This window comes from Chiloscyllium punctatum, chromosome 19, assembly GCF_047496795.1.
Source record: "Chiloscyllium punctatum isolate Juve2018m chromosome 19, sChiPun1.3, whole genome shotgun sequence".
Lineage (NCBI taxonomy): Eukaryota > Metazoa > Chordata > Chondrichthyes > Orectolobiformes > Hemiscylliidae > Chiloscyllium > Chiloscyllium punctatum.
This window is the reverse complement of record NC_092757.1, coordinates 71,017,533-71,041,361: the sequence shown is the minus strand read 5'-3', so window position 1 is coordinate 71,041,361 and position 23,829 is coordinate 71,017,533. Positions and strand designations below refer to the sequence as shown.

Here is a 23,829-nt window from a genome sequence, read left to right as displayed (position 1 = left end):
TTCACAATCAATGAGGACTTTAATGTTCAAGTATATTTGCTTCTAGGAGAAGCAGGTCAGGCAGCATCCGAGGAGCAGGAGAGTTGACTTTTAGGCCATAAGCCCTTCATCAGGAAAGCCCAAAATGTCGACTCTCTTGTTCCTCGGATGCTGCCTGACCTGCTGTGCTTTTCCAACACCACACTTTTCAACTCTATATTTGCTGCGGTAAGGGTGGGATAGACACAGCTAATTTACAGAATCAAACTCTTTTCATAAAATTATTCATGGCAGAGAATTCCCTACAAATCCCATGAAGTAACCTGGCTACCCATGGGCATGACTCTACAAACTTGCACTTTTTTTAGCCCCTTTAGTAGGTCAAAGAATTACATAATTTTATACTCAATATGGGCTTACAATTCTTTAGAGTTATATTTAAATGCATCTTGTAATCTATTATATGGATAATTGGATTAAAATCACACACAATTGAAATTTGGAGATAGGAGATATCAACTTAATCGATATAAAGTGGGTACTCTGGATCCCAGATACAACCTGCTTCTGAGTACCTTCTATCCATCAAGTTACAGGATCCCAATCATTTCTGCTCTTTATGTCTTATTGTGATCATCCAAACATCATAGATCTCCTTACTTGAAGAAAGATGTTCTGTTTATAGTGGAAATGCAGTAAGATTTACCACATTGATTCTTGTGATGGTGGAACTGACATATGAGGATATAGTTAAAAATCACACAACACCAGGTTATAATCCAATAGGTTTATTTGGTAGCACTAGCTTTCAGAGTGTTCCTCCTTCATCAGGTAGCTGTTCTCAATGGCAGGGTAGTTCAGAACCAGTGATCACATTCCAAGAATACAGGATAATCATTTAAGAATGAGATGAGGAGAAATTTCTTTTCCTGTAGTGTAGACAGCCTGTGGACTTTGCTACCACAGAGAGCAGTTGAGGCCACAACATTGTCTGATTTCAAGAAGGAGTTGGAGATAGCACTTGGAGCTGAAGACATCAAAAGATATGGGGAAAAAACAGGAACAAGTTATTGAGTTGAACAATCAGCCATGACCATAAAGAAGGGCAGAATAGGCTTGAGGGGACCAGTAGCCTACCTCTGCCGCTATTTTTTATGTTTTTATGTTTCATAACAAGAGGTCAAATTACATGACCCATTAAATGCGATGGAGACACGTCGATATTTATTGATGCTTTTCACACAGTTATCAAATGCAGTTTTCTGAATAATATTAATATCCTGCTTATTCTACTTAATTTTCCAAAGACTGAAGTCTGGTTTACAGGAGCTTAAGGAACAATTTACAAGGTGATTTCTTGGATGGGAACTATTGCGTGATCCCTTGGCATATGCCCAAAGTAGCCCAGACATTCTTGTCTGCTATAATTCTTGTCAGTAACACTTTACTCTGTAATTATTTTTCAAATTACTTCATACAAGATTTACTATTACACTTACATTAATTTACCATATTTCAAGATTATCTTATACAAGACAAGCAGTGCCTTTAAGGAAAGCCCACCCAAAAAACATGTAAACTACTGTCTGTAATATCTAATTGATTACAATGATGCATCGTAATCATTTGCTGATCACAGATACGTCAAATCCGTTTGTGAAACATTCGCTTAAATTGTAGCTTCTCTTCCTCTTCCTTATCTCTCATTCTGGAGTCAAGGATCTGTAGTTCCTTTCTCACTGCCTTGGTCATTCCACTGTCATATTCTAAAACCTTTTCAAAGTCAGCTGTGGCCTCTGCTTGGTTCCATACTTCTGCATGAGCTTTTCCCCTTAGAAAGTAGGCTTTTACATTCCCTGTGAAAGGAAGATAGTGATTCAAGAAAATATCAGCGTCGACTTGGTAAACATAGAGGATCAGCTACATTTTATATGCTGTTTTAGGCAAATTAAACTGAGAATACTGAAGAATAAGATGTACATATCGTTCTCCATTAGCAATGCTTAGAATTAAGACCACTATGTTTTATGCTCACAAATTTAGGCATTTGTGTTCATCACTCTATATGCCTGACTCTTGCTTTCATTGTTCACTCTTCCTATCACTGTGACTCTTTTTTTTCTTCACTTTGCTTCCCACCCTTTCTACCTTTCTCGCATTCTTTCAAGACAGCATTTTTCTTGGTGGGGAACTTGGAGGTAATAATATTTACCTGAACTTACTGCTATTGCTGTTCCAATTGGTAGAAGGTTCAAGGCTAAGAAGGAATTATGGATGTCTTAAACATAGTTTCGTGATTAGTTACTCTTGTGATTCATCTGGAATCCGATTGGTTACTTATAGGCTTACAGTGCAGAAGGAGGTCATTTGGTCCATCATGCCTGCACCAATCTACAAAGACTGGACTTCACTAATCTCATTTCCCAACAATTAGTCCATACTCCTCAAGGTGAAGGCAACACAAGTGAATACCTAAATGTTAGTTAAATGTTATAAACGTTTCCAACTCAACCATCCCTTCAGACAGTGAGTTCTAGACTCCCACAACTCTCTTAGTGAAAACATTTTCTCAACTCTCCTCTTAGCCTTTTACCTTTTCCTTAAATCTATACCCCAAGATTATTGACCCCTGTACTAATTTTAAAAGTGTCTCCCTACACACTCATAGTCTTATAAACCTCTATGAGGTCCTGTTTCAATCTTCACTGCTGTAAGGAAAACAAACCCAGTCTATCAAATAGTTCTCCTCAGCTCAGGTGCTCCACCCAGGCAGCACTCTGATAAATCTCATCTGCACCTTCTCATACAATCACATCCTTCCTGTAACATAGTGACTGGTCATACACACAGTAGTCCAATTATGTCCTAACCAGCCTCTTATACAGTTCAAGCATAGACTCCCTGCTCTTATATTGTATACCTTTGCGAATAAAGGCAAGTATCCAATATACCTTCTTAACCACCTTAGCAATCTGCCCTAGTACCTTCAGGGATCCATGAATAGGCACAGCAAGGTCTATCTGATATCTAGGATTTTCTAGGTTCCCACCAGTCATTATGTAATCCCTAGCCTTGTTATCCTTCCTGAAATTGATTACCCAATGTGTGCAGCATCTCCAAACTTCTGCACACAGTGATTGGTGGCTTCAGAGCCTGTGCAGCCAGGAAGAGAAGTACAGGGAATGCTGGCATTGCCTCACACTTTCTCTGGGTTAAATTCTATTTGCTACTGTTCTGTCCACCTGAGCAGTCCATTGATCTCATTGTGTAGTTTATGACGATCCGGTTCACTATTTACTACCCTACTAATTTTAGTGTCATTGGCAATTATCTTGATTATACTTCCTACATTTAAATCCAAATTATTAATGATATTCTCTGCACCCTCTCGTACAACTACATCCGTCCTATAACATGGTGACCAGAAGTGAATGCAGCATATCCACTGATCCCTGAAGGTAATAGGTTGGGAGGACAAAGATGATTACAAGGGTATATGAAATAGTTGCATATATTAGCTCCTCAAAAAATTCAATCAACTTGGGCAAACACAAGCATCCCTTAATAATTCCATGTTAACTATGCCTTATCACTCCATGTCTCTTCAAATGTAGATATATTCTGTATCTCAGAATTCTTTCTAATGATTTACTCACCACTAAAGTTAGACTGACTGCCCCGTAATTTCCTTGTCTATTCTTTCCTCCTTTCTCACTACATGACAACATTAGCAGTTCTCCAATGATCTGGCATCTGACCCTTGTCACCAGAGATGTTTTAAAACTAATAGCCAAGGCCCCTGATATTGCCTCTCTTATTTCCCTCAACAGCTTGGATTACATCTCACCTGGACCTATGGATTTACACACCTTTTGGGTTGCTACACATGATATAACCTCCTCTGTTAATTTCTTCAAACATTTCACAGTAATTCACCCTGATGTTTACCTGCATGGTCCTTTCCCAATTTGAAGATTGGCGTAAAGTATTTATTGAGTACTGTGCAAGGTTTGTGAAGGTTTGTAGCTCAGGTTGAGGTTTAGGGTGTAGGTTTGCTCGCTGAGCTGTAGGTTTGATATCCAGACGTTTCATTACCTGGCTAGGTAACATCATCAGTGGCGATCTCCAAGTGAAGCGAAGCTGTTGTCTCCTGCTTTCTATTTATATGTTTGTCCTGGATGGGGTTCCTGGGGTTTGTGGTGATGTCATTTCCTGTTCATTTTCTGAGGGGTTGATAGATGGTATCTAGATCTATGTGTTTGTTTATGGCATTGTGGTTGGAGTGCCAGGCCTCTAGGAATTCTCTGGCATGTCTTTGCTTAGCCTGTCCCAGGACAGATGTGTTGGTGGTACAATTCGACTGTTTGTTTGTTGATGTTACCTAGCCAGGTAATGAAACATCTGGATATCAAACCTACAGCTCAGCGAGCAAACCTACACCCATTGAGTACTGTGCCCACACCTTCTTGGTACACACACATAGATTGGTGTTTTTTTTCATCCGTGTGTAGGGCTATGAGGTAGAGAGGGTCGTGTCTTTTTGTGGCTGGCTGGTGTTCGTGTATCCTAGTGGCTAACTTTCTTCCTGTTTGTCCTACGTAGTATTTGTGGCAGTCCTTGCATGGATTTTTGTAGATGACGTTGGTTTTGTCCATGGGTTGTACCACCAATTCGACTGGGACAACACATCTATCCTGGGACAGGCTAAGCAAAGACATGCCAGAGAATTCCTAGAGGCCTGGCACTCCAACCACAATGCCATAAACAAACACATAGATCTAGATACCATCTATCAACCCTTCAGAAAACGAACAGGAAATGACATCACCACAAACCCCAGGAACCCCATCCAGGACAAACATATAAATAGAAAGCAGGAGACAACAGCTTCGCTTCACTTGGAGGTCGCCACTGATGATGTTACCTAGCCAGGTAATGAAACATCTGGATATCAAACCTACAGCTCAGCGAGCAAACCGACACCCATTGAGTACTGTGCCCACACCTTCTTGGTACACACACATAGATGATCTCAGTGGTCCCTAATTGGCCCTACTCTTTCCCGAGTTATTCTGTTGCTCTTATATAAATATTTTAAAAAACTCTTTGAATTTTCCTTTATTCTACTTGCTGATGCTTTCTCACGTATTTGTTTCACTTTTCCAATTAGCCTTTTAAAACTCCCTTGCACCTTTTGATATTCCTCAAGGGAATCCACAGCCTTCCGTATCTGCCATAAGCTTCCCTTTTTTTCTTAAACAATCTTTTATGTGTCTTGATATCCAGAATTCTCCTGTCTTGATCCCACCCATTGTCTTTGTGTGAACATATATGCCCTGTGCTCTGGTTAATTCCTTTTTGAATACCTTCCACTGCTGTCACATTCTTAACTGCAAATAGCTGCTTCTGATTCATGTGAGCTAAATCATATCTTATTTTTTGTAAAGTTAGTCTCCCTTCCATTTGGAACTTCATTCTCATCCTATCTTTATCCTTTTACATAACTATCCTAAGTCTAACTGATTTATGGCTGCGATCTCCAAAATACTCCTTTACTCATGCACCTTCTTCCTGCCTGACTCACTTATGAATATTAGACCAGGATTAGACATTTCCTTGTTGACCTTTTTACGTACTGGCATAAAAGATGGTCTTGGATGCAATTTAAGAATTTTATTCCCAACCTTGCCCACTAAAGTTATCCCTGTTAATGTTTGGGTAGCTAAAATCCCAACAATTAAGGCCTTATTATGCTTACACTTCCCTGAAATTTGATTACATTTTGATCCTTTGTCTTTCTTGGACTATGTGGGGGCATATAGTGCATAACCAACAGCATGTTGCCTCTTGTGTGATTTTCACTTCCACCAATATGGCCTTACTTGACCATCCTTCCAAGATATCATCCCTTATCACTGCTGTAATTGATTCCTTGATCAAACATCTTTGATCCCCTCTCTATATCAACTCAATGCCCTATAATTAAAGATGCTGAGCTGTTAATCCTGGTCATCTTTCAGCCAAGTCTCAGTTACAGTTGTGATATCATACTTCTACATGTCCATACGTGTCTCAGCTCACCCATCTTAAACCCAGACACCTTTCGTTAAAATACTTTAATGTCGTGTTGTTAAACTCACCTCTTTCTTATCTACTCTATATTTATTCTGTCTTCCAGCCTCATTTCTTCATGTTTAACTCTATTTCCACTTCAGCTTCTCTTACCTTTGACTACTTTCATGGTCCAAACCCTCCCACCTATCTAGTTTACATCAACCCCAACAGCATTAGCAAATAATCCAGAAGGATGTTGGACCCATTCTTGTTCCAATGTAACCTATCTAATTTGTAAAGGCCCAACTACCCCAGAAGTGGTCTCAATATCTCAGATATCAAAAGCATGCTGTCCTGCACTATCTTTCTAGCCACACATTCACAAAATCTAGAACTATTAAGGTGTTGAAAGAAACCATTTAGCCCATCATGTCGGCAATAGATTCATTTGCACTACCATTCTAATCTTATACTCACTACTGCATGGCACTGGGAGTAATCAGGAGCTTAGTCTCTTTGAGGGATAGTAATCACCTGGATCTCCATGGTCAAAGTTCTGAACTTTAATTACTTAAAGTTGCAATGGACCCCCTCTTGTAATCTGATTGTTCGAAGGGACTTGGCAATTGTTCATCCCATAATCTTACAAGTACAACATTTATTATTATTGTTTAATTATTGTAGCTTAGATAATATATAATTAATATTTCAATGTATTTTGTGCGATGAATTTCTGCTTTCATAATTAACCATGTGTCTTGAACATCAGTATTAATGTTAGAAAGCACTGTTCATAAAGGACTATGGACATCTGGGACATTTTCCACAAGAGTGTGCGGAAAGAAGCTGAGGATTCAGTTGTTGTGGAAATTGTGGAAATTGATAGTGAATTTCCAGTCCCAACTCCACTGTTGAGACAAATTCTGATGTTACCAAGAAGGATTCTCCTTCTCAACCTCTCCCATCGCCTGAAGCAATGTGAAGCTCAGGTTAAACTCACCACGAGTCATCTCTCTCTCTAATAGGAGAGAAGACCTGCAATCCTCTGGGACTATGGCAATGTTTACAAAACTCTCCTTGAACATTCATAGAGCACAGACATTGGATCTTCATCTTAAGAATTAACAATGCAGTGGGGAGAAAGATTTGATGCAGTTTTATGAGTTATCCATTGACAGTTTTAAATCTTCAATATTTTTATTGTAATATATTTTCTGCGAAGTTGAATAGGAAGTTTCTATACTGTATCTTGGTGATTTGCCCATACCTGGATGATTGTTGAGGATGTCTGTTGTTTGCTCCAACACTTCATAGTACTCTTCCATTTTCAAAAGACATTGACAGTAATTCAGAACTAATGTGACTATCATCTTCTCCAGTTTGAGCCATTGAACTTCCCAGGGTTTTTGCTAACATTAAAGACAGAAGTTATTCACCAATATCTTGTTACAAGTCATGACGCTTTAAATCATGGGGGATGTGTAATGACAGCTTGTTTGGGATTCCAAGAAAGAATAAAAAGCAACACAAAAAAGACAGTGGGGTGGAGAGTTATAGTGGAATAGTTTGATTGCACCTTTCCACAGGCGCTAAAAACTTTCTAATATATTTGGCTACCAGGATGTGTGATTGAATTTGACATATTTTCTAGATAAGATTGAAAAGTTACATTTCCATTTGACACTTCTTCTGCAGTCTGATAGAGAGTGAATTGATAAAAGCAGGTGGCAAACACTATTAGAACTAAAGTTATCCAGGAATCAATGCTTAACTCTGGGTGCCTCAGTAATCATGTAAAATAAAGGTAGCACTTTCCCTTCTTCATCTGATGCATTGTATATTGACCCTCATAATATGTGACACATTAGGTGATGTGTATAGTTTGTGCACTATACAATTCAGCATTGAACCAGCTGTTAACACATTCAAAGCACCATTTTTTTATGTACATTGCTAACGTATAAACGTTGTGGGATGAATTTCATAGGGATCTGGCTATGGCAATATTTGAGGAGGAACTGGACACAAAATCCAGGAGGTAGCATTTCTACACTGGGAACATTTCGTTTCATCTATATGCTTTTGACGAGTGCCATGGTAGGCAGCGTCGCGTTGCCAGTTAAGGGGGGATTCTTGGTTGTTAAACAATTTGTTGATGGCCCAACGCAACCCATTAATGTTCAGCTTTCTCTCTTATCACATTCATCAAACAAGCTAAATGTCAACATATCAGATGCCAATGTCATCGCCAGAGTGGTTGTCTGGCAATGGACATTGGCATCTGATATGTGCCAACTCATCACAACCATCATGGCACTTCTGCTTGCTGGGGGCATTGGTGACTAGTGTTGAAAGGCTGCAGCAAGAGCACTTCTTGTGCATGGACTGTACCTTGCTCAAGGATTGGACCAGATTACATCTCAGGGCTACTCACTTGCTCACTGAACTGCTGTTCACTTAACGCCTCCCTTCATGCTGACAGCACCCTTACCTTGCCTTTCCTACCATGCCTGTTAATACACTGGCAATTCAGCCAGAACCAAAGGCTATCCATACCGCCCTATCAATGAGCTTTTTAGCAGGGGGACACACAGACAGCTTGTTATGTTTGTCAGGAGGTATCTGTCAAGGGAGGTGGGTTCGTAATGACAACTTGCCAGAGAGTCTTTGTATCTCTACCAGCACCTGCCAGTTGCCTACATGGTAAATATACTACATTTTCCTGATGAAGGGCTTATGTCCAAAACGTTGACTCTCCTGCTCCTCGGATGCTGCCTAACCTGTTGTGTTTTTCCAGCACCACACTTTTCGATACTGCATGTTCATTCAACCAAATGGTCTCGTCAGAAAATGGTTACAGATAGTCCTCAATCCAGTCAAGTCAGGCATCCCAATCACATGCACAGTGCGCACATAGTCCAGCAGCTTGGCCATAGTCTGTCATTGACTTGGGAGATCCACGGTCAGGAAAGTGGTCCCAGTTCAGGCTGGGGACTGGGCAGTGCTCAATGGTCACAGCAGTCAGGGAATCACATGGCATTAGTCAGGAAACTGCAAACACAATGGCCATGGGTCTGCTCAGTCATATCTAGAGGTTTCCTGTTGAAGTGAGTCAGAGATCTGGGGTGAATACAAACCTGGTTGTCGATCCATTGATCATTCAGGAGGCTTCAACATGCAGGGGCAATTGGGAGAGATCCCAGCCAGAAAGGGTGGGGAGCTGGTGGGGGAGTCAAGGCTGGAGGTGAGGGGAAGCAGAGATATTTGTGGAAGTGGGACAAGGATGGTGACGGAGGGTACACAAGGTGAATGGGGGATACGCGAAACCACATCAAATGGTATGGTAGATTATGAGAGTGGAAGTGGTTAGTGACAGTGACCACAAGATAGCGGAGAGAAGCAGTGTAGGAATGATTAAGGGTAATTAGGCATTCAGGCGCAGAGAGGACAGTTGGAGGTGAAGTTCAGCATGGTAGATCTTCACACGGGCAGTGGGATAGGTGGAAATGGGCTGTTGGGGTGGTGCAAGGCAAAAGGGGACATGAAGGCTCCTGTGTATCTGGTGACCAGGCAGGGCCCAGTGCTGATGGTACCCACCGTGAGCTGCATTCCCTGCCATCACCTTCTGTTCTCTAAATGTGGAGTGCTGCGAGAAAATGGCAGGAACAGCACCCAGGGTGGGCAGAGCAAGTGTCAGTTTGATGGGCAAAATCACGTGGTCCAATTTATTAAACTCGAGATCCTTGATGTGACAAATACCTGAAGCAGCCTTTTGCAAAGTGCATTGAACTTGCAATCATTTCATCACCTAAAAAGAATTTCCAAAAACACCTTAATCCAAAACCATTAAGAAGTATATTTATGTTTAAGAATGCCAGCAGATTGCCAACTCTCACTCTGAAAGTGTCCTCTATTTGTACAACTTACCATTTTATCCTCAATACGGGAGTGCCATTGAAAACCCACATTTCATTTCATGCCCATCCCTAGTTAGTGGTGAACCTTTATAATTGTTTGTGCACTCATGTGGCTCACTTGATGTCTTCAGAGGGCTATATAGATCTACCATCGTTGTGGTTCTGTTCGCCGAGCTGGGAATTTGTGTTGCAGGCGTTTCGTCCCCTGTCTAGGTGACATCCTCAGTGTTTGGCCAAACAGAGAACAGCCAGGGAATTCCTAGAGGCATGGCACTCATCCACAGATTCAATCAATAAGCACATCGACCTGGACCCAATATACCGACCACTGCAACGGACAGCTGGAACTGACAACTGGAAGCGGCAGATTCAAAGCACTACAAATGCCAGAGGAAAGATCACAGAAGCGCTTCACAGGAGGCTCACAAGCACCGAGGATGTCACCTAGACAGGGGACGAAACGTCTGCAACACAAATTCCCAGCTCGGCGAACAGAACCACAACAACGAGCACCTGAGCTACAAATCTTTTCACAGATCTACCATCAGATGTAGAGTCCAGCCATATGTAATTCAGAGTGAGTGGGAGTATGGGAAAGGCAAGTTGAACGTTGCTATGCTTGTAATTTATTTTCCTCATGCTAGCCTACAATTTATTTAATTAAATTTCACAATTTGCCATAATGGAATTTAAAAGAGCAAGCTCTGTGTTGTGAGATCAGTCTCACACCTACTTCATTGTCTTACCCACTTCATCACACACTCAATACATTACTACATAACTGTACCCCTACATTACCACAGACCCTACAATTATTATAATTTGTAATTATAATATCATAACTGTATTATTTTTACCATACACAATGTATTACTGTACCCAATACCTTACTATACCAATTACATTATTCTATCCACTTGGCTTGAAATCTAGAATTTCTCAGTGGCACTTCCCTTTTAGTGTAAGAGCAGTAAGGGTCAGGTCTTCATGCATAGTACTTTGCGAGATCAAGCTTAGCTCAGTCAAACACACCTCCAAACCCTACAACCACCAGCATCTGGAAGGACAGTGTTGTAACCGCATGACAGCTCACTGCACTCTCTGAACTGTTCGTGATTAAGGTTGCTGCTACCATCCTTTTTAAGTAAAGGAAACTACAGGGTCTGCTTAGACTATTGTGATAGATTGTGAACATTTCCTGGTCTAACTCAAAGAGTCCATTGTAGTTAACAGGATCTATTTATTGCATTTTACCAACCAGTTGCAATGTACATTTTTAGGATAGACATGGTTACAGAGGTTAGGAGAAGGCCAGATGTTGGGTCTTACTCCTGAATCCCAGGCTGTACCTCCCACAAGTCTATATGATATCATCCTAGTAGGTGATGCTTATGGGTTAACACTTCCAGACACTTTCAGATTAGGCGGGTCCAGCATCTATAAGGAATTGGCATCACCACCAAATCACACATCACCTTGACTTGGAAATATTTTATCATTACATCATTGTCATTGGGTCAAAATCCTGGAAGTCTGTTTATCAGCATTGCAGGGGAACCTCGCCACAAGGACCACAGCTGTTGAAGAAAGGACTCATCGTCACATTCCAAGAGCAGCTGGGCAATACAATAAGGCTAGCCTTATCAACAATCCCCACAGCCTGTGATTTCTTGTTTAAATGTGAGGGACCTGGGATCTACAGTTGGGTTTGTACCTTCCATTCCAACCAGAGAAAGAAATATTGGATCAGGCCGTCTTGCCTCTCAGGCCTACTCCACTATGCTAGGACTTGGCTGATGATTATCTCAACACCATTTTCCTGCACTATCCTTATATCTCTCAATGTTATTAATATCTAGAAATTTTCTGGAGGTTCCACAGCCCTCCACAGTAGAGAATTCCAAAAGTTCACAAGTCCCCAAGTCAAGAAATTCCTCTTTACCTCAGTCTGAAATGGCTAGTCTCTTATTGTGAAACTCACCCTGACAGAAGAAACAGCTTTTCGGCATCCGTTCCAGTGTGGCGCCAGTTTTGATTAACTACATACTTGTGGCACGAAGCCATACAATTTCATAATAGCAATCTGGCATACAGCACTGACAATGCATCAAGAGCAGTTCCACCTGCCCATGTATCTTCCATCACACACCATGGAATTATGTAACAGCTGCAGGGATTCAGTGTCTAAAATAGCCTCTGGCAGACCGACAGGGAGAGGCAGTTTCACAGAGAGAGAGAGAGAGAGAGAGTTAGAGAGAAAGAGTTCACAATGTACAGCCCCACGGTTGTTTGAATATTGAGAGCAAGTGAAGACTGCAGATGCTGGAGATCAGAATTGAAAAGTGTGGTGCTGGAAAAGCACAGCAGTTAGGCAGGAGAGCTCCTCGGGTGTTGCCTGACCTGCTGTGCTTTTCCAGTGCCACGCATTTTGATTCTGAATATTGGTGTCACTAAACAAATAGAGTTAATGCAAATTCATTAAATTGAAGACTCTCAAACTTCTCCATCTCAGTAACTGAAAGCGAATAGCAAATACAGGGGAACCTCGATTATCCAAATACCAATTATCCGAAAATTGGTTTATCCGAAGGAGATCTCGAGGTCCCAATAGAAACATTACAGTAAAGAAGTGTTTCCAATAGTGATTGCGTCTTTTGTTTACAGTGATTAAAAAGGCACCATCTCCAAATGACTGACCTCCCGCCCTCTCTCTGTCCTCACACTTTCCCTAGAGTTCTACACAGGGGTGTACCCTAAACTCCTCTTCCTCAGATAATCTCTCCAACATTGTCCTGTACAGGGCCGAGGTGGAACCTGCCAAAATGTTGCAGTAAAAGGTTCTGTGTGTACGGCTGTGGCTGTGTGTGTACTATTTGGAGCAGGAGCAGTCTTGTTGTTGGTGTCCAGTCCGACTGCCCCAGAGAGGGGACTGGCACTGTGCTGGACGGGGATGGGGGGACAGGGGGGGGGCGGTGTTGCACATGGTTGGGAGCGGGGAGGAGGGCAGTGTTGGGGGCAGGAGGCAATATTGGGGGCAGGAGGCAGTGTTGGGAGTAGGTGGCGGTGTTGGGGGTAGGAGGCAGTGTTGAGGGTGGGGGGCAGGGGGCAGTGTTGGGTGCAGGAGGCAGTGTTGAGGGTGGGGGTAGGAGGCAGTGTTGGGGACAGGAGGCAGTGTTGGGTGCAGGAGGCAGTGTTGAGGGTGGGGGGCAGGGGGCAGTTTTGGGGGCAGGAGGCGGTGTTGGGGGCAGGAGGCAGTGTTGAGGATGGGGGCAGGAGGCAGTGTTGGGGGCAGGAGGCGGTGTTAAGGGTGGGGGCAGGGGGCGGTGTTGGGGCAGGAGGGGGTGTTAAGGGTGGGGGCAGGGGGCGGTGTTGGGGCAGGAGGCGGTGTTAAGGGTGGGGGCAGGGGGCGGTGTTGGGGCAGGAGGCGGTGTTGAGGGTGGGGGGGCAGGAGGCGGTGTTGGGGGCAGGAGGTGGTGTTGAGGGTGGGGGGGCAGGAGGCAGGAGGCAGTGTTGGGGGCAGGAGGTGGTGTTGAGGGTGGGGGGGCAGGAGGCAGGAGGCAGTGTTGGGGGCAGGAGGTGGTGTTGGCGGCAGAAGGTGGTGTTGAGGGTGGGGGGCAGGGCCAGTGTTGGGGGCAGGAGACGGTGTTGGGGGCAGGAGGCGGTGTTGGGGTGGGGGGGCAGGAGGCAGTGTTGGGGGCAGGAGGTGGTGTTGGGGGCAGGTGGCGGTGTTGAGGGTGGGGGGCAGGGGGCAGAGTTGGGGACAGGAGGCGTTGTTGGGGGCAGGAGTCTTTGTTGAGGGTGGGGGGGCAGGAGGCAGTGTTGGGGGCAGGAGGGGGTGTTGAGGGTGGGGGGCAGGAGGCAGTGTTGGGGGCAGGAGGTGGTGTTGGTGGCAGAAGGTGGTGTTGAGGGTGGGGGGCAGGGCCAGTGTTGGGGGCAGGAGACGGTGTTGGGGCAGGAGGCGGTGTTGGGGTGGGGGGGCAGGAGGCAGTGTCGGGGGCAGGAGGGGGTGTTGAGGGTGGGGGGCAGGAGGCAGTGTTGGGGGCAGGAGGTGGTGTTGGCGGCAGAAGGTGGTGTTGAGGGTGGGGGGCAGGGCCAGTGTTGGGGGCAGGAGACGGTGTTGGGGGCAGGAGGCGGTGTTGGGGTGGTGACATGGGGCAGTGTTGGGGCGGGGGGGGCGAAGTTGGGCATGGAAAGGCAGTGTTGCACGAGGTTGGGGGCGGGGGGGGTGGTTTTGGGGGCGGGGTGCTGTGTTGGGGGTGGGGTGGCCAGTGTTGGGGGTGGGGTGCGGTGTTGCACGGGGTTAGGGGTAGGGGCAGTATTGGGGGTGGGGTGGTCAGTGTTGGGGGTGGGGGTGCGGTGTTGCACGGGGTTGGGGGCGGGGTGCGGTGTTGGGGGTGGGGTGGCCGGTGTTGGATGTGGGGGGGGTCGGCGGGTGGTGTTGGGAGCTGGAGGGCCGGTGTTGGGTGTGGGGGGAGGTGTTGGGGCCAGTGGGCAGTGTTGGGGATGGGGCGGGGGGTGGGTGGGGGCCGTGTTGCACTGGGTTGGGGGCGGGGGTTGGCCGATGTTGTGGGTGGAGGGCGGTGTTCCACGGGGTTAGGGGCGGGAGGGTGGCTGATGTTGTGGGCACAGGGCGATGTTGGGGCGGGGGGGGCGGTGTTGCATGAGGTTGGGAGCGGGAGGGCCGGTGTTGGGTGTTGGGGGGGAGGTGTTGGGGCTGGCGGGCAGTGTTGGGAACGCTGGGGGGTTTGGGGGGGGGCGGGGGCTGTCTTGCATGGGGTTGGGGGCGGGGTGTGGCCGATGTTGTGGGCGGAGGGCGATGTTGGGTCGGGGGTTGTTGCATGAGGTTGGGAGCGCTGTTGGGGATGGGGCTCATGCCCTGTGTGCTGCTACATTCTCCTGATCCAGGAGCAGAATTTAAAAACTCCGAGCCACAAAGGATAGGCATTTAATCAATTAATCGAATAATCGATTATCTGAACGAAATAGTGCCCGCCCATCACATTCGGATAATCGAGGTTCCCCTGTATTACCATCAGGGCTCAAGGTTTAACAAATAACAAACCAATAAAAATGTTACTGGACAAGTGACCAAGAGGCCCAGTCTAATGATCTGAGGATTAGGAGTCAAATTTCTAACGGCATCTGATGAAATTTTCAGTTCAATTATTGAATCTGGAATCAAAAACTACTCTAATCATGATCATTAAACTACTGCTGATTGCTGTAAAATCCCATCTGATTCACTAGTGCTCCTTAAGGATGTGCCATTCCTTCCTGATTTGGTCGACGTATATATGGACTCCAGGCCCACAGCAATGAGATTGACTTTTAAAGTCTGTCTAAAAAGGCTGAGGAAGCCATTCAGTTTATCAAACCACAATTTAACAGAGATTAAATATTCTAGGGTTGGATAATAAATGTTGGCTTAGCCAGCATCATCCAGATCCCATGCATGAGTTAAAAATAATTTAGGAGTGAGTAGAAATGGACACAACACTATGCTACAAGAGTTCACGATGACTACTGAACAATGAGAGTTCCACCTTTGTTGTTTCAATACCTTTACTTGGAGGTTCTTTAAGCAGATGACTGCCTCGCGATACTTTGCCAATGCATCTTGATACCTGCCGAGTTTGTACAGTCTGTTCCCTGTTCCATGGAGAAGTGGCACAGCTTTAAGTTTCTCGTCGTCGTTCATGGCCCATGTTTCTCGTTTGTAAGAGCTCGGAGACTCGATCTAATTTGTTTTTGTTAAAAAAATGCATTTTACTCGAATAAAATGAAACCTCCTTGGTTATTTTTAAAGCAAACAGACACAATTTCTTTTTGTTATTGAGTCATATAGTGAAATAAACATTTGGGTGATGCATCTGTAATTACAGTAGAAAACAGTCTTCTTAAAAATTTTCATTTGCATGCATTTCATATCACCATAAATATAGAACAGCACAGCACAGGGTCAGGCCCTTCGGCCCACGATGTTGTGCTAAACATAACGCTAAATTAAACTAATCCCTTTTGTTTGCCCTTGGTCCATATCCCTCCATACCTTGTATATTCATGTGCTTATCTAAAAGCCCCCTAAATGCCCCTATCATATCTGCCTCCACCACCACCACTGGCAGCACATTCCAGATATATACCACTCTCTGCATAAAAAAAACTTGCCCCTCACATCTCCTTTGACCTTTCCCTCTCTCACCTTAAATGCATGCCCCTGAGTATTATTTCAACTCTGGGAAAAAGATTCTGAAAGTCTGTAATGTGGCAACCAGAATTGAATGCAGTAGTTTAAGTATGGCCTAGCCAAAGCTGTATAAAGCTACAGTATGACATCCTGTCTCTTGTACTCAATTCCCTGACCAACAAAAGCAAGCATGCTATATGCCTTCTTTACCATCCTATGTACTTGCCTGACCATGTTAGCACACTTCATATTCAACTTTGTGCCCATTAAGCATGCTTATTGTCCACATTTCCGATTCAGTGAGTTTCTATTGCCAACTTAACTGCCAGTTTGTCGATTAATTAATTGGATCATCAAAAATGTATTTGAGATTGTTTTCATCGGCCAATTTGTTTCTCAGTAACTGGAGATTTTAAGGGTAGTTAGCTGATCCTGCCCATCGTTTGACAGGCATCACATCCAACCTGCACTGCACCACCCAGCTTATAGGGAATTGGATTTGGTGTTGAAGACATGGAGGGATTGGAAGCAGAAAGAAGGGGAACAAAATGGAATATAGTTCCAAGTCTAGAGTCCAAGGCCACCATGATTTGACCCTTCTGCAATAAAAAGCCTCCAGGCAAAGAGAAGATAACTCTCTTGCACAAAGGAATGGCTGAATAACATTCTTGCTACCCAGACGCTTCAGGAGTCATCCTAACCATTGCTCCCCTGCTCTCTAACCCCTTATTTGAGAAGCCGTTAATTCAGGGCCAACATAATTCTTGAATTGTTCCTTGAAATAGATGTGCAACAAAAGGAAAGAAGAGGAAATTGAAGTGGTAAGAATGAACTCTGACACCCCCCACTTCACTTCCGCCAAGTCAGCAGGTCCATTTCACACAATCTGCAGAAGGCAGTCCTGCACCCAGATGGATTGAGAATGAGAAGGAAATGAATATCTTCTGAGGTCACATTAGGGGCACAGGTGTTCAACTGCTGTATATAAACTGATCTTCGGTGAACATTGGGGTGGAGAGTATTAGAGCAAAGAATGGCGTGTGGAAGATCTTGAGTTGGCATGACCCTGCACTAATTTGGCCTAGGGACGAGAAAGTGCTTTGAGGATCACTGGGGGTGTAGAGATTGACATGGAAGGTATAAATAACCATGAAGGCTGGGGAGAGGGAGATAGGTTGGCAATGGAGGACTGTGAAGAGGATGGCAATATGAGTTAGCATGGATGGGCTATGAGGCATGTCTGGATTGTGAGGTGCAAGATCTAGAAGGTCCTACTGTTTTTATTATAATTAAGACAAACTCCCAGACCACCAAGGCAGTCCTTTTCAGAGAGCCCATCTGGGCAATCAGCAGCCCGTGTGGCTGCCCCTCCACTGTTTCCAGAGGGTGGCAGGCTAAACTCTAATTAGCTCCTCAGAGAGAGAATCCAAATTATCTCCTGAGCTGGACTTGAGGAGTCAGGAATGCTGTGCAGCCAACTCCGACAGGGAAGATTCACTCCCTGTCTCATTATCCAGGCTTTTGCAGATGTCACTGTAAAGACTGGTCTTGAAAACATCTTTCTGGTTAATTTTAGAGAAGGAGCTAGCAGTAGGAAACATCCCTATTCACCCATCCGTTATACTTAAGCTCAGACTTTTCTCTCTGGAGAGAAGGAGGAAGAGAGATGACCTGATCGAAGTATACAAGATAATGAGTGGAATAGATAGAGTCAATAGCCAGAGACTTTTTCGCAGGGCTGGATTGACTGGCGCAAGGCGTCATAGTTTTAAGATATTAGGAGAAAGATATAGAGGGGATGTCAGAGGTAGGTTCTTTATGCAGAGAGTTGTGAATGCATGGAATGCATTGCCAGCGGTAGTGATGGAAGCAGAGTCATTAGGGACACTTAAGTGATTGCTGGACACGGACATGGACAGCAGTGAATTGAGGGGTGCGTAAATTAGGTTATTTTATTTTACATTAGGATTAATCCTCGGCACAAGATCGTGGGCCGAAGGGCCTGTTCTGTGCTGTACTTTTCTATGTTCTATGTTCTATTATACCTAGAAGGTTCAGATATTAAGCATCACCAACATAAATAAGGAAGGTCTTTAGTGGGAAAAAAGAGGACAGATTAAATAATCTACTGACAGGACTAATCTCACTAGTGATGTTGAATTGTGATTTAAGAGGTAGGAATAAATAGAACAGTCTTTACCTTTAACAGCTCCATTACAAAGATAAGTGGCTGAGGTTCTTTTTGCAATTCATCCAAATCATTGTATCCCAGGCTGTGATAGGCAAACATATTGGCAAGGCCACAGGTATGAACATGCCAATCTGTCGGGTCCTTTCCTTCTACAATCATACGCAGACTCTTTGCTACAATTGGATACAGACCAGTATGCTGTTGGTGGGGGTGTGGGGAGGAAGAAACATTTATTCCAATTTTGATTATTCTAACAATAGCCATGTGATGCATTTTCACAAATAGCACAATATGAGAAAGAGACATTCAACGGTAGCTAGAAAGTTGGTATGGAGAAAGAAGAAGTTTGTTTACCCAGGAAAGATTACAACAGACTCCAGACCCAGCTGTGTACTAGAAAGGCCTTTGCAAATTGTTATTTCTATCTGCTACTTACCATGTTACAGACAAGCTTCATGCTAACCATCTTAGAGTCACTGTTTGAACAGCAGCCTAGGTTTCAGGGCTAACCCACAGTTATCATCAATATCATTCTGTTCACACATACAAGTTGCATTAATAACAAAATATAGCTGCTTATATCTTAATATGGAGTGTCACACACAGGCAATATTCAATGAGAAATAGAATGCGAATACAGCCAAAATGAGTCAGTAACTACCTATATGAAGCTTTGATCTGTTTCAACAGGCACAGCAGCCCACCTACAATGTACTGTTGGAAATAACTCTGGGAAAGGTCACTCACTCTTTAAATAGTTTATTCCTCTATTACCCTTTCATTATGTTTTACCATCTAATTTTGCTCCATTTTAAAATGCTACTTTCCTCTTTTGCTGTACATGTATCTGGCGATAAGATTACAGTGTGGAAACAACCTTTCGGCCCAACAAGTCCACACCAACCCGCCACCCAGACCCATTCCCCTGCACCTAACACTACGGGCAATTTAGCATGGCCAATTCACCTAACCTGCACATTTTTTGGAGTGTGGGAGGAAACCCACACAGAGAATGTACAAACTCCACACAGTCAGTCGCCTGAGGTGGGAATTGAACCCGGGTCTCTGGCGCTGTGAGACAGCAGTGCTGACCACTGTGCCACCGTGCCACCCATAAGGCAGGCAAACAGCCTATTTCCTGGCCTGTACCATGGGAAGCTGCTTAGCTCCTCCTGCAGTTTAGTTTTCAAGCAATGGAGAAATCTCTGCCATAGTCCACATACCCAACTAATCCACAGGATGATAAACTCATATTGCAATCCTGTGAAACATTTTCTCATTAATTGGTTGTGCATTGTTACTGACATCGTAGCTTGAATTTTCAGGTCCTGCTGAGGGTGATAACTGTAATAGAATCAACCTGAAAATAATGGGAGCGGGTGGTATGGTATGTTCCCCATGCTGGCCATTAAAGAGCTTTGTTAACCTCATGGGAAGGAGGCTGATTGCCATTTTCCTGTTGGCCTCCAATTTCCAAAACCTGCCTGGTGGGGGGGTTTACCTGGAGGGGGGAGCAACCTGAAGATTGGTATCCATTGGCAGGTTGACAGACCAACACTCCAGGCACGTCCAGAGACCCCCTACCTGCCTATGTGCAGGTGCTGTCAAACACAACCTTGTCCAGAGATTTCTCCCATCCCTCAAAACACATAGGGTGTTGCATGGTTCTTATTTGAAGTTTTAGAAAAGCCAGTATTGGGTACATCCATGTTAATTCACTCCCTCAATTATTCACCCTGCACTGCAGACTTCTGCTTGTCTCAAACTGGAGGGGGTTCTGATTGGGCCTCTAGTTTCAAGATACCATGTCATCCCTGGTTTAATGGTGAGCCTGTCTCTACGCCAATTAAGTGGGATGGAGGGGTGTTCTTTAAGAATTAAGTTAGAGTTTCCTTCCCCAGATTCCTGTTTTTCACTCCCAACAACATTTTCAGCTTCATATTTCACTGCTCTTCTTTCAGAATATCTGTAACTTGTGAAAAATATCAAAGGACAGATTATAGGAGCACATATAGACTAGCACATTTGTCAGTACAATGATACTGCAGTAGATTGGTTTACAGCGTATTTTGCCATGAGCTCATTGGGGTGGGGTGACACTGTTCCAATTTGCTTTCTGCTCAGCTCCAAGAAATGCACCAAGAAATGCCAAACAAAGGCCGCTTATCATTTCTAAGTGGTCAAAAATAAGAGAGAGAAAAATAGGTGTTGATGTTTTCAGGTTTGGTGGCCAGCATAAGAGGACAGTAATGAAAACTTGAGAACAGGACACATATCTGGTCTCAGTGATTAAGGGGAAGGAGCAGCTGAACCTAAAGATAGGTCTGGAACAGCTAGGTGTGCTCCTTTTCAACATATATTCATAATATTCTATACGTTGATTTGTTTTAAGAAAAACATCTCTTCCTTTGCAGTTGATGTTCTCCTTTCCTCCTTTTGTCTGTTTGCTGAGTATAACATACGAGCTCTGATTTCTTGTTCATGCTTCACGTGTGGGCCTGACATTTTAAGATCAGCAGTCTACTCAAGTAATGCTCCTTTTTCAAGAATACTCTACCAGCTTTGAAACAGGGCTTTCAAATATTGACCAAATTACTTCGAGGTTATGGAATAAAACAAATCAACATCAGCACAGACGGCAGACAGTTTAATTGAAACAATTCTTTTGTAAAAGTTGTTAGCTAGCTGCCTGAGCATTAGACTGCAAACTCCTGGTGTAAAGGATAAATGGGAATCCAGATTAATTTTCAGTGTAAAGTACTGGCAATGATTTACTTTGCTAAACTTAATTCATTGATTTTTTTTTGTACAGGGTGGGGGAGGACTCCGTGTTTCGGTTGTTATGCATTTTTTAAAATGGTCTCATTCACCTTTTTGAGTGCCACGAGGTATTCAGTGACTTCAAATCATCCTTTCGCAGCTATAGTATGTCCATATGCTGGCAGCTTAGTTTAATCTGCTTACGCCTGCCTAAGGATCAGAATTAATGACTAAACAGAAAAATGGATTGTGGAGCATTGTGACAAGCAGCATTACTCATCGAAAGATTAATGCAAAACACCGAGGAACTTCATTTCCTTTCGACGCTGTATCATCAATTCACTGCTTCGCCACCCAAACCTACTCTGCAGGCAGCACTTACAATGACATCACACCAGAATTCAGCAACCTCTCCAATCCGCATGGATGATAGCAACATTTCCCAAACTTCCAGTTTAAACATATTGCCGAAAATTATTTCCATTGGTCTGCCAACTTGCTTACTGTCATCGATCACTGTTCGGTCTCCGTCACATTTTATAGTCCGAAAATGAAATGTGACCTTCGTAACAAAAAATAAAGCCGGTTATTTTTTACTTTCATTTCAAAACAAATTTGGTAAATGAATATTACAATCAATATATCTATATGGGAGTACTACGGTCCCTGCAAGTGTACTGGTTGGTAATTACATGCCCAATTACTTCTTGTCTTGTGTTGGTACTGTTGTTATCCAATTTTTTTTCAAATGAATTAACAATTTTGTTAAATTACCATACAAAGAGCTTTTATGTAACCATAAAATCCCATGATGTTTTAATATTGTTTCCAAGCTTTCATGTATTAGTGCAATGTTTAAAATTGATAGGATTGCTTTTTATATCAAAGTGAGAACAAAACACTTCCACTCAGTAATTTAATCAAGCTTAAGAATGGGGAGTCAGTTAGCTCAGTTGACTGGCAGCCAATTTGTAAGACATAGTGAGAGCGTGGGTTCAATTCCTGCACCCTTTGCCTGAGGTTGTCTTGAGTGAGTAAGCAGCCCTGTGGTGCAGTAGGACCAAGGCAACTGCATTCTCTTACTTATACAAGAATTGACCATTTTCCAGGTCTGAGACATTTTTTTTAAAGGAACACCAATATTGGGTTTAAGTACTTTTGAATTACGAAAGAAAGCTCTAGTTGAATAGCTATAAAAATTCAAAACGAATTTGAATTATTAAAACATACCGTTGCTTCGACCATACCAAAATTATGCTAAATGTTAGTATGTGGAAATTTAAATACTAATACATCGTAAAGGTAAATCTTCACAATATTCTGCCACACATATTCTGCACTTATTTATTTTGTCCCCATTGAACTGGCCTTTTGAAAATATTATAAATGCATAATATTTTCAGTGAATATTATTGAACAATGAGTTGAACTTACTTTGGATCCTGTGAGAAATTTTGGTAGCTCACCAGTTCCTCCATGGAGGATTGTCTTTTTAATGCCTTCAACATTTGCCAAATATGTTTCCTCCATGATTAGTGTTCATGAAATATAGAATAAGCTTCCAGTTTACACATTCAGTATACAGGTTCTCATAAGCTAAGATTACCTGCTGATCCTCGCTTTATACATAGGATTAAGCAACCAGCTAGCCAATGGTTAGGAGATGTGATGTAATAAGGCACTCTAGTTGATTAAAAATATTCACTGGTAAATAATTCTTGAGCCTCTTAATAATAGTACCCATCCTCTGGAAGAAATTAGTGCACCTCTCCATTCTGATGTCAGCTTCAAGAGAATGAAATATGGACATTCAAGAAATCCAATCAAGCAAACAAAAGCAGAAATAGCTGGAGAAACTCAGCAGGTCTGGCAGCATCTGTGGGTAGAGAGCAGGGTTTGTGCCTCAAGTCCGGTGACCCTTCTTCACAACTCAAATCGTCCTCCTACCATTGAAGAGGGGGAAAGCTACCAGGATGTGGGATCTAAATCTATTATCCAATGATCTCATTTAGCAAATGCCTATGTGAGGACATGTGGTAAATAAAAGGTAAAGACACCAGAGTCCCACTCTCTCATTAGAGAGAGACAACTGATGGTAGTTTACATACTAGAAGTCAGTCATGGTGCCTCCATCATTAAATTGCACATTGAGGGTGCTTATTCCATTTTCAATTATATATGCACAGGAAAAATTATAGGACAAATAAGGTTAAATGCTAGGGAGAGAAATTAAACTGGAACTCAAAATCTAAGTGCTTTCCAGTATGTTACCATGACCTGCCAGAAAATAAATGCCTATAGCTGAGTTTGGTTCTATATGTTTCCATGAATTGAACACAGTTATCCGTTTTGTTTTTCTATACTTATCAGCAAGCAATTCCACAAGAAAGTGGAGTTGAGAATTATCAGATGAGTCACAAACACATTGAATGGTGAAGCAGATTCAATGGGCAATATGGCCTATTTCTACTCCTATGTTTTATAGTCTAATGAATACAGGAGTGGACTGCTTGTTTAGTACAATGTATTACCATATTCAGCTCAGTTGTGGATAAGCTTGTGCTATGCTCCATTATTTTTGTAGACATTTTCTGATCCTCTTGTACTAAGTGGTTAGATTTCTTTAATTTAGATTTCTTTCACAGTTGAGTTTTTTTTCTACTTTTGGGTTTGAATGTATACAGGATGTCTCATGTCTATGTACTTTTTCTTATTCTTCCATTGGATTTGGACCTTCATAA

General features: G+C 43.2%; 1 protein-coding gene across 1 annotated transcript; it reads right to left on the bottom strand.

The window, feature by feature from the left end:
• Nucleotides 1-751: 751 nt before the first annotated feature.
• Nucleotides 752-22,690, bottom strand: aipl1 (aryl hydrocarbon receptor interacting protein-like 1). Its single transcript, XM_072589645.1, has 6 exons — nt 22,523-22,690; nt 21,471-21,650; nt 18,338-18,526; nt 15,511-15,687; nt 7,301-7,442; nt 752-1,835 (listed from the first exon to the last, which is right to left on the bottom strand). Exons 1-6 carry the CDS (start codon nt 22,616-22,618, stop codon nt 1,624-1,626), a joined length of 996 nt encoding a protein of 331 aa, XP_072445746.1. The 5' UTR covers nt 22,619-22,690; the 3' UTR covers nt 752-1,623.
• Nucleotides 22,691-23,829: the final 1,139 nt, after the last annotated feature.

Excerpts from the sequence above, each read along its gene's own strand:
- aipl1 (XM_072589645.1), bottom strand. The coding sequence starts at position 22,618 with ATGGAGGAAACATATTTGGCAAATGTTGAAGGCATTAAAAAGACAATC. Across the intron at positions 7,443-15,510 it reads TAAAGAACCTCCAAGTAAAG|CAAAAACCCTGGGAAGTTCA; the intron begins GTATTGAAACAA and ends CTTTAATGTTAG. Across the intron at positions 1,836-7,300 it reads CATCCTCAACAATCATCCAG|GGAATGTAAAAGCCTACTTT; the intron begins GTATGGGCAAAT and ends TTCCTTTCACAG.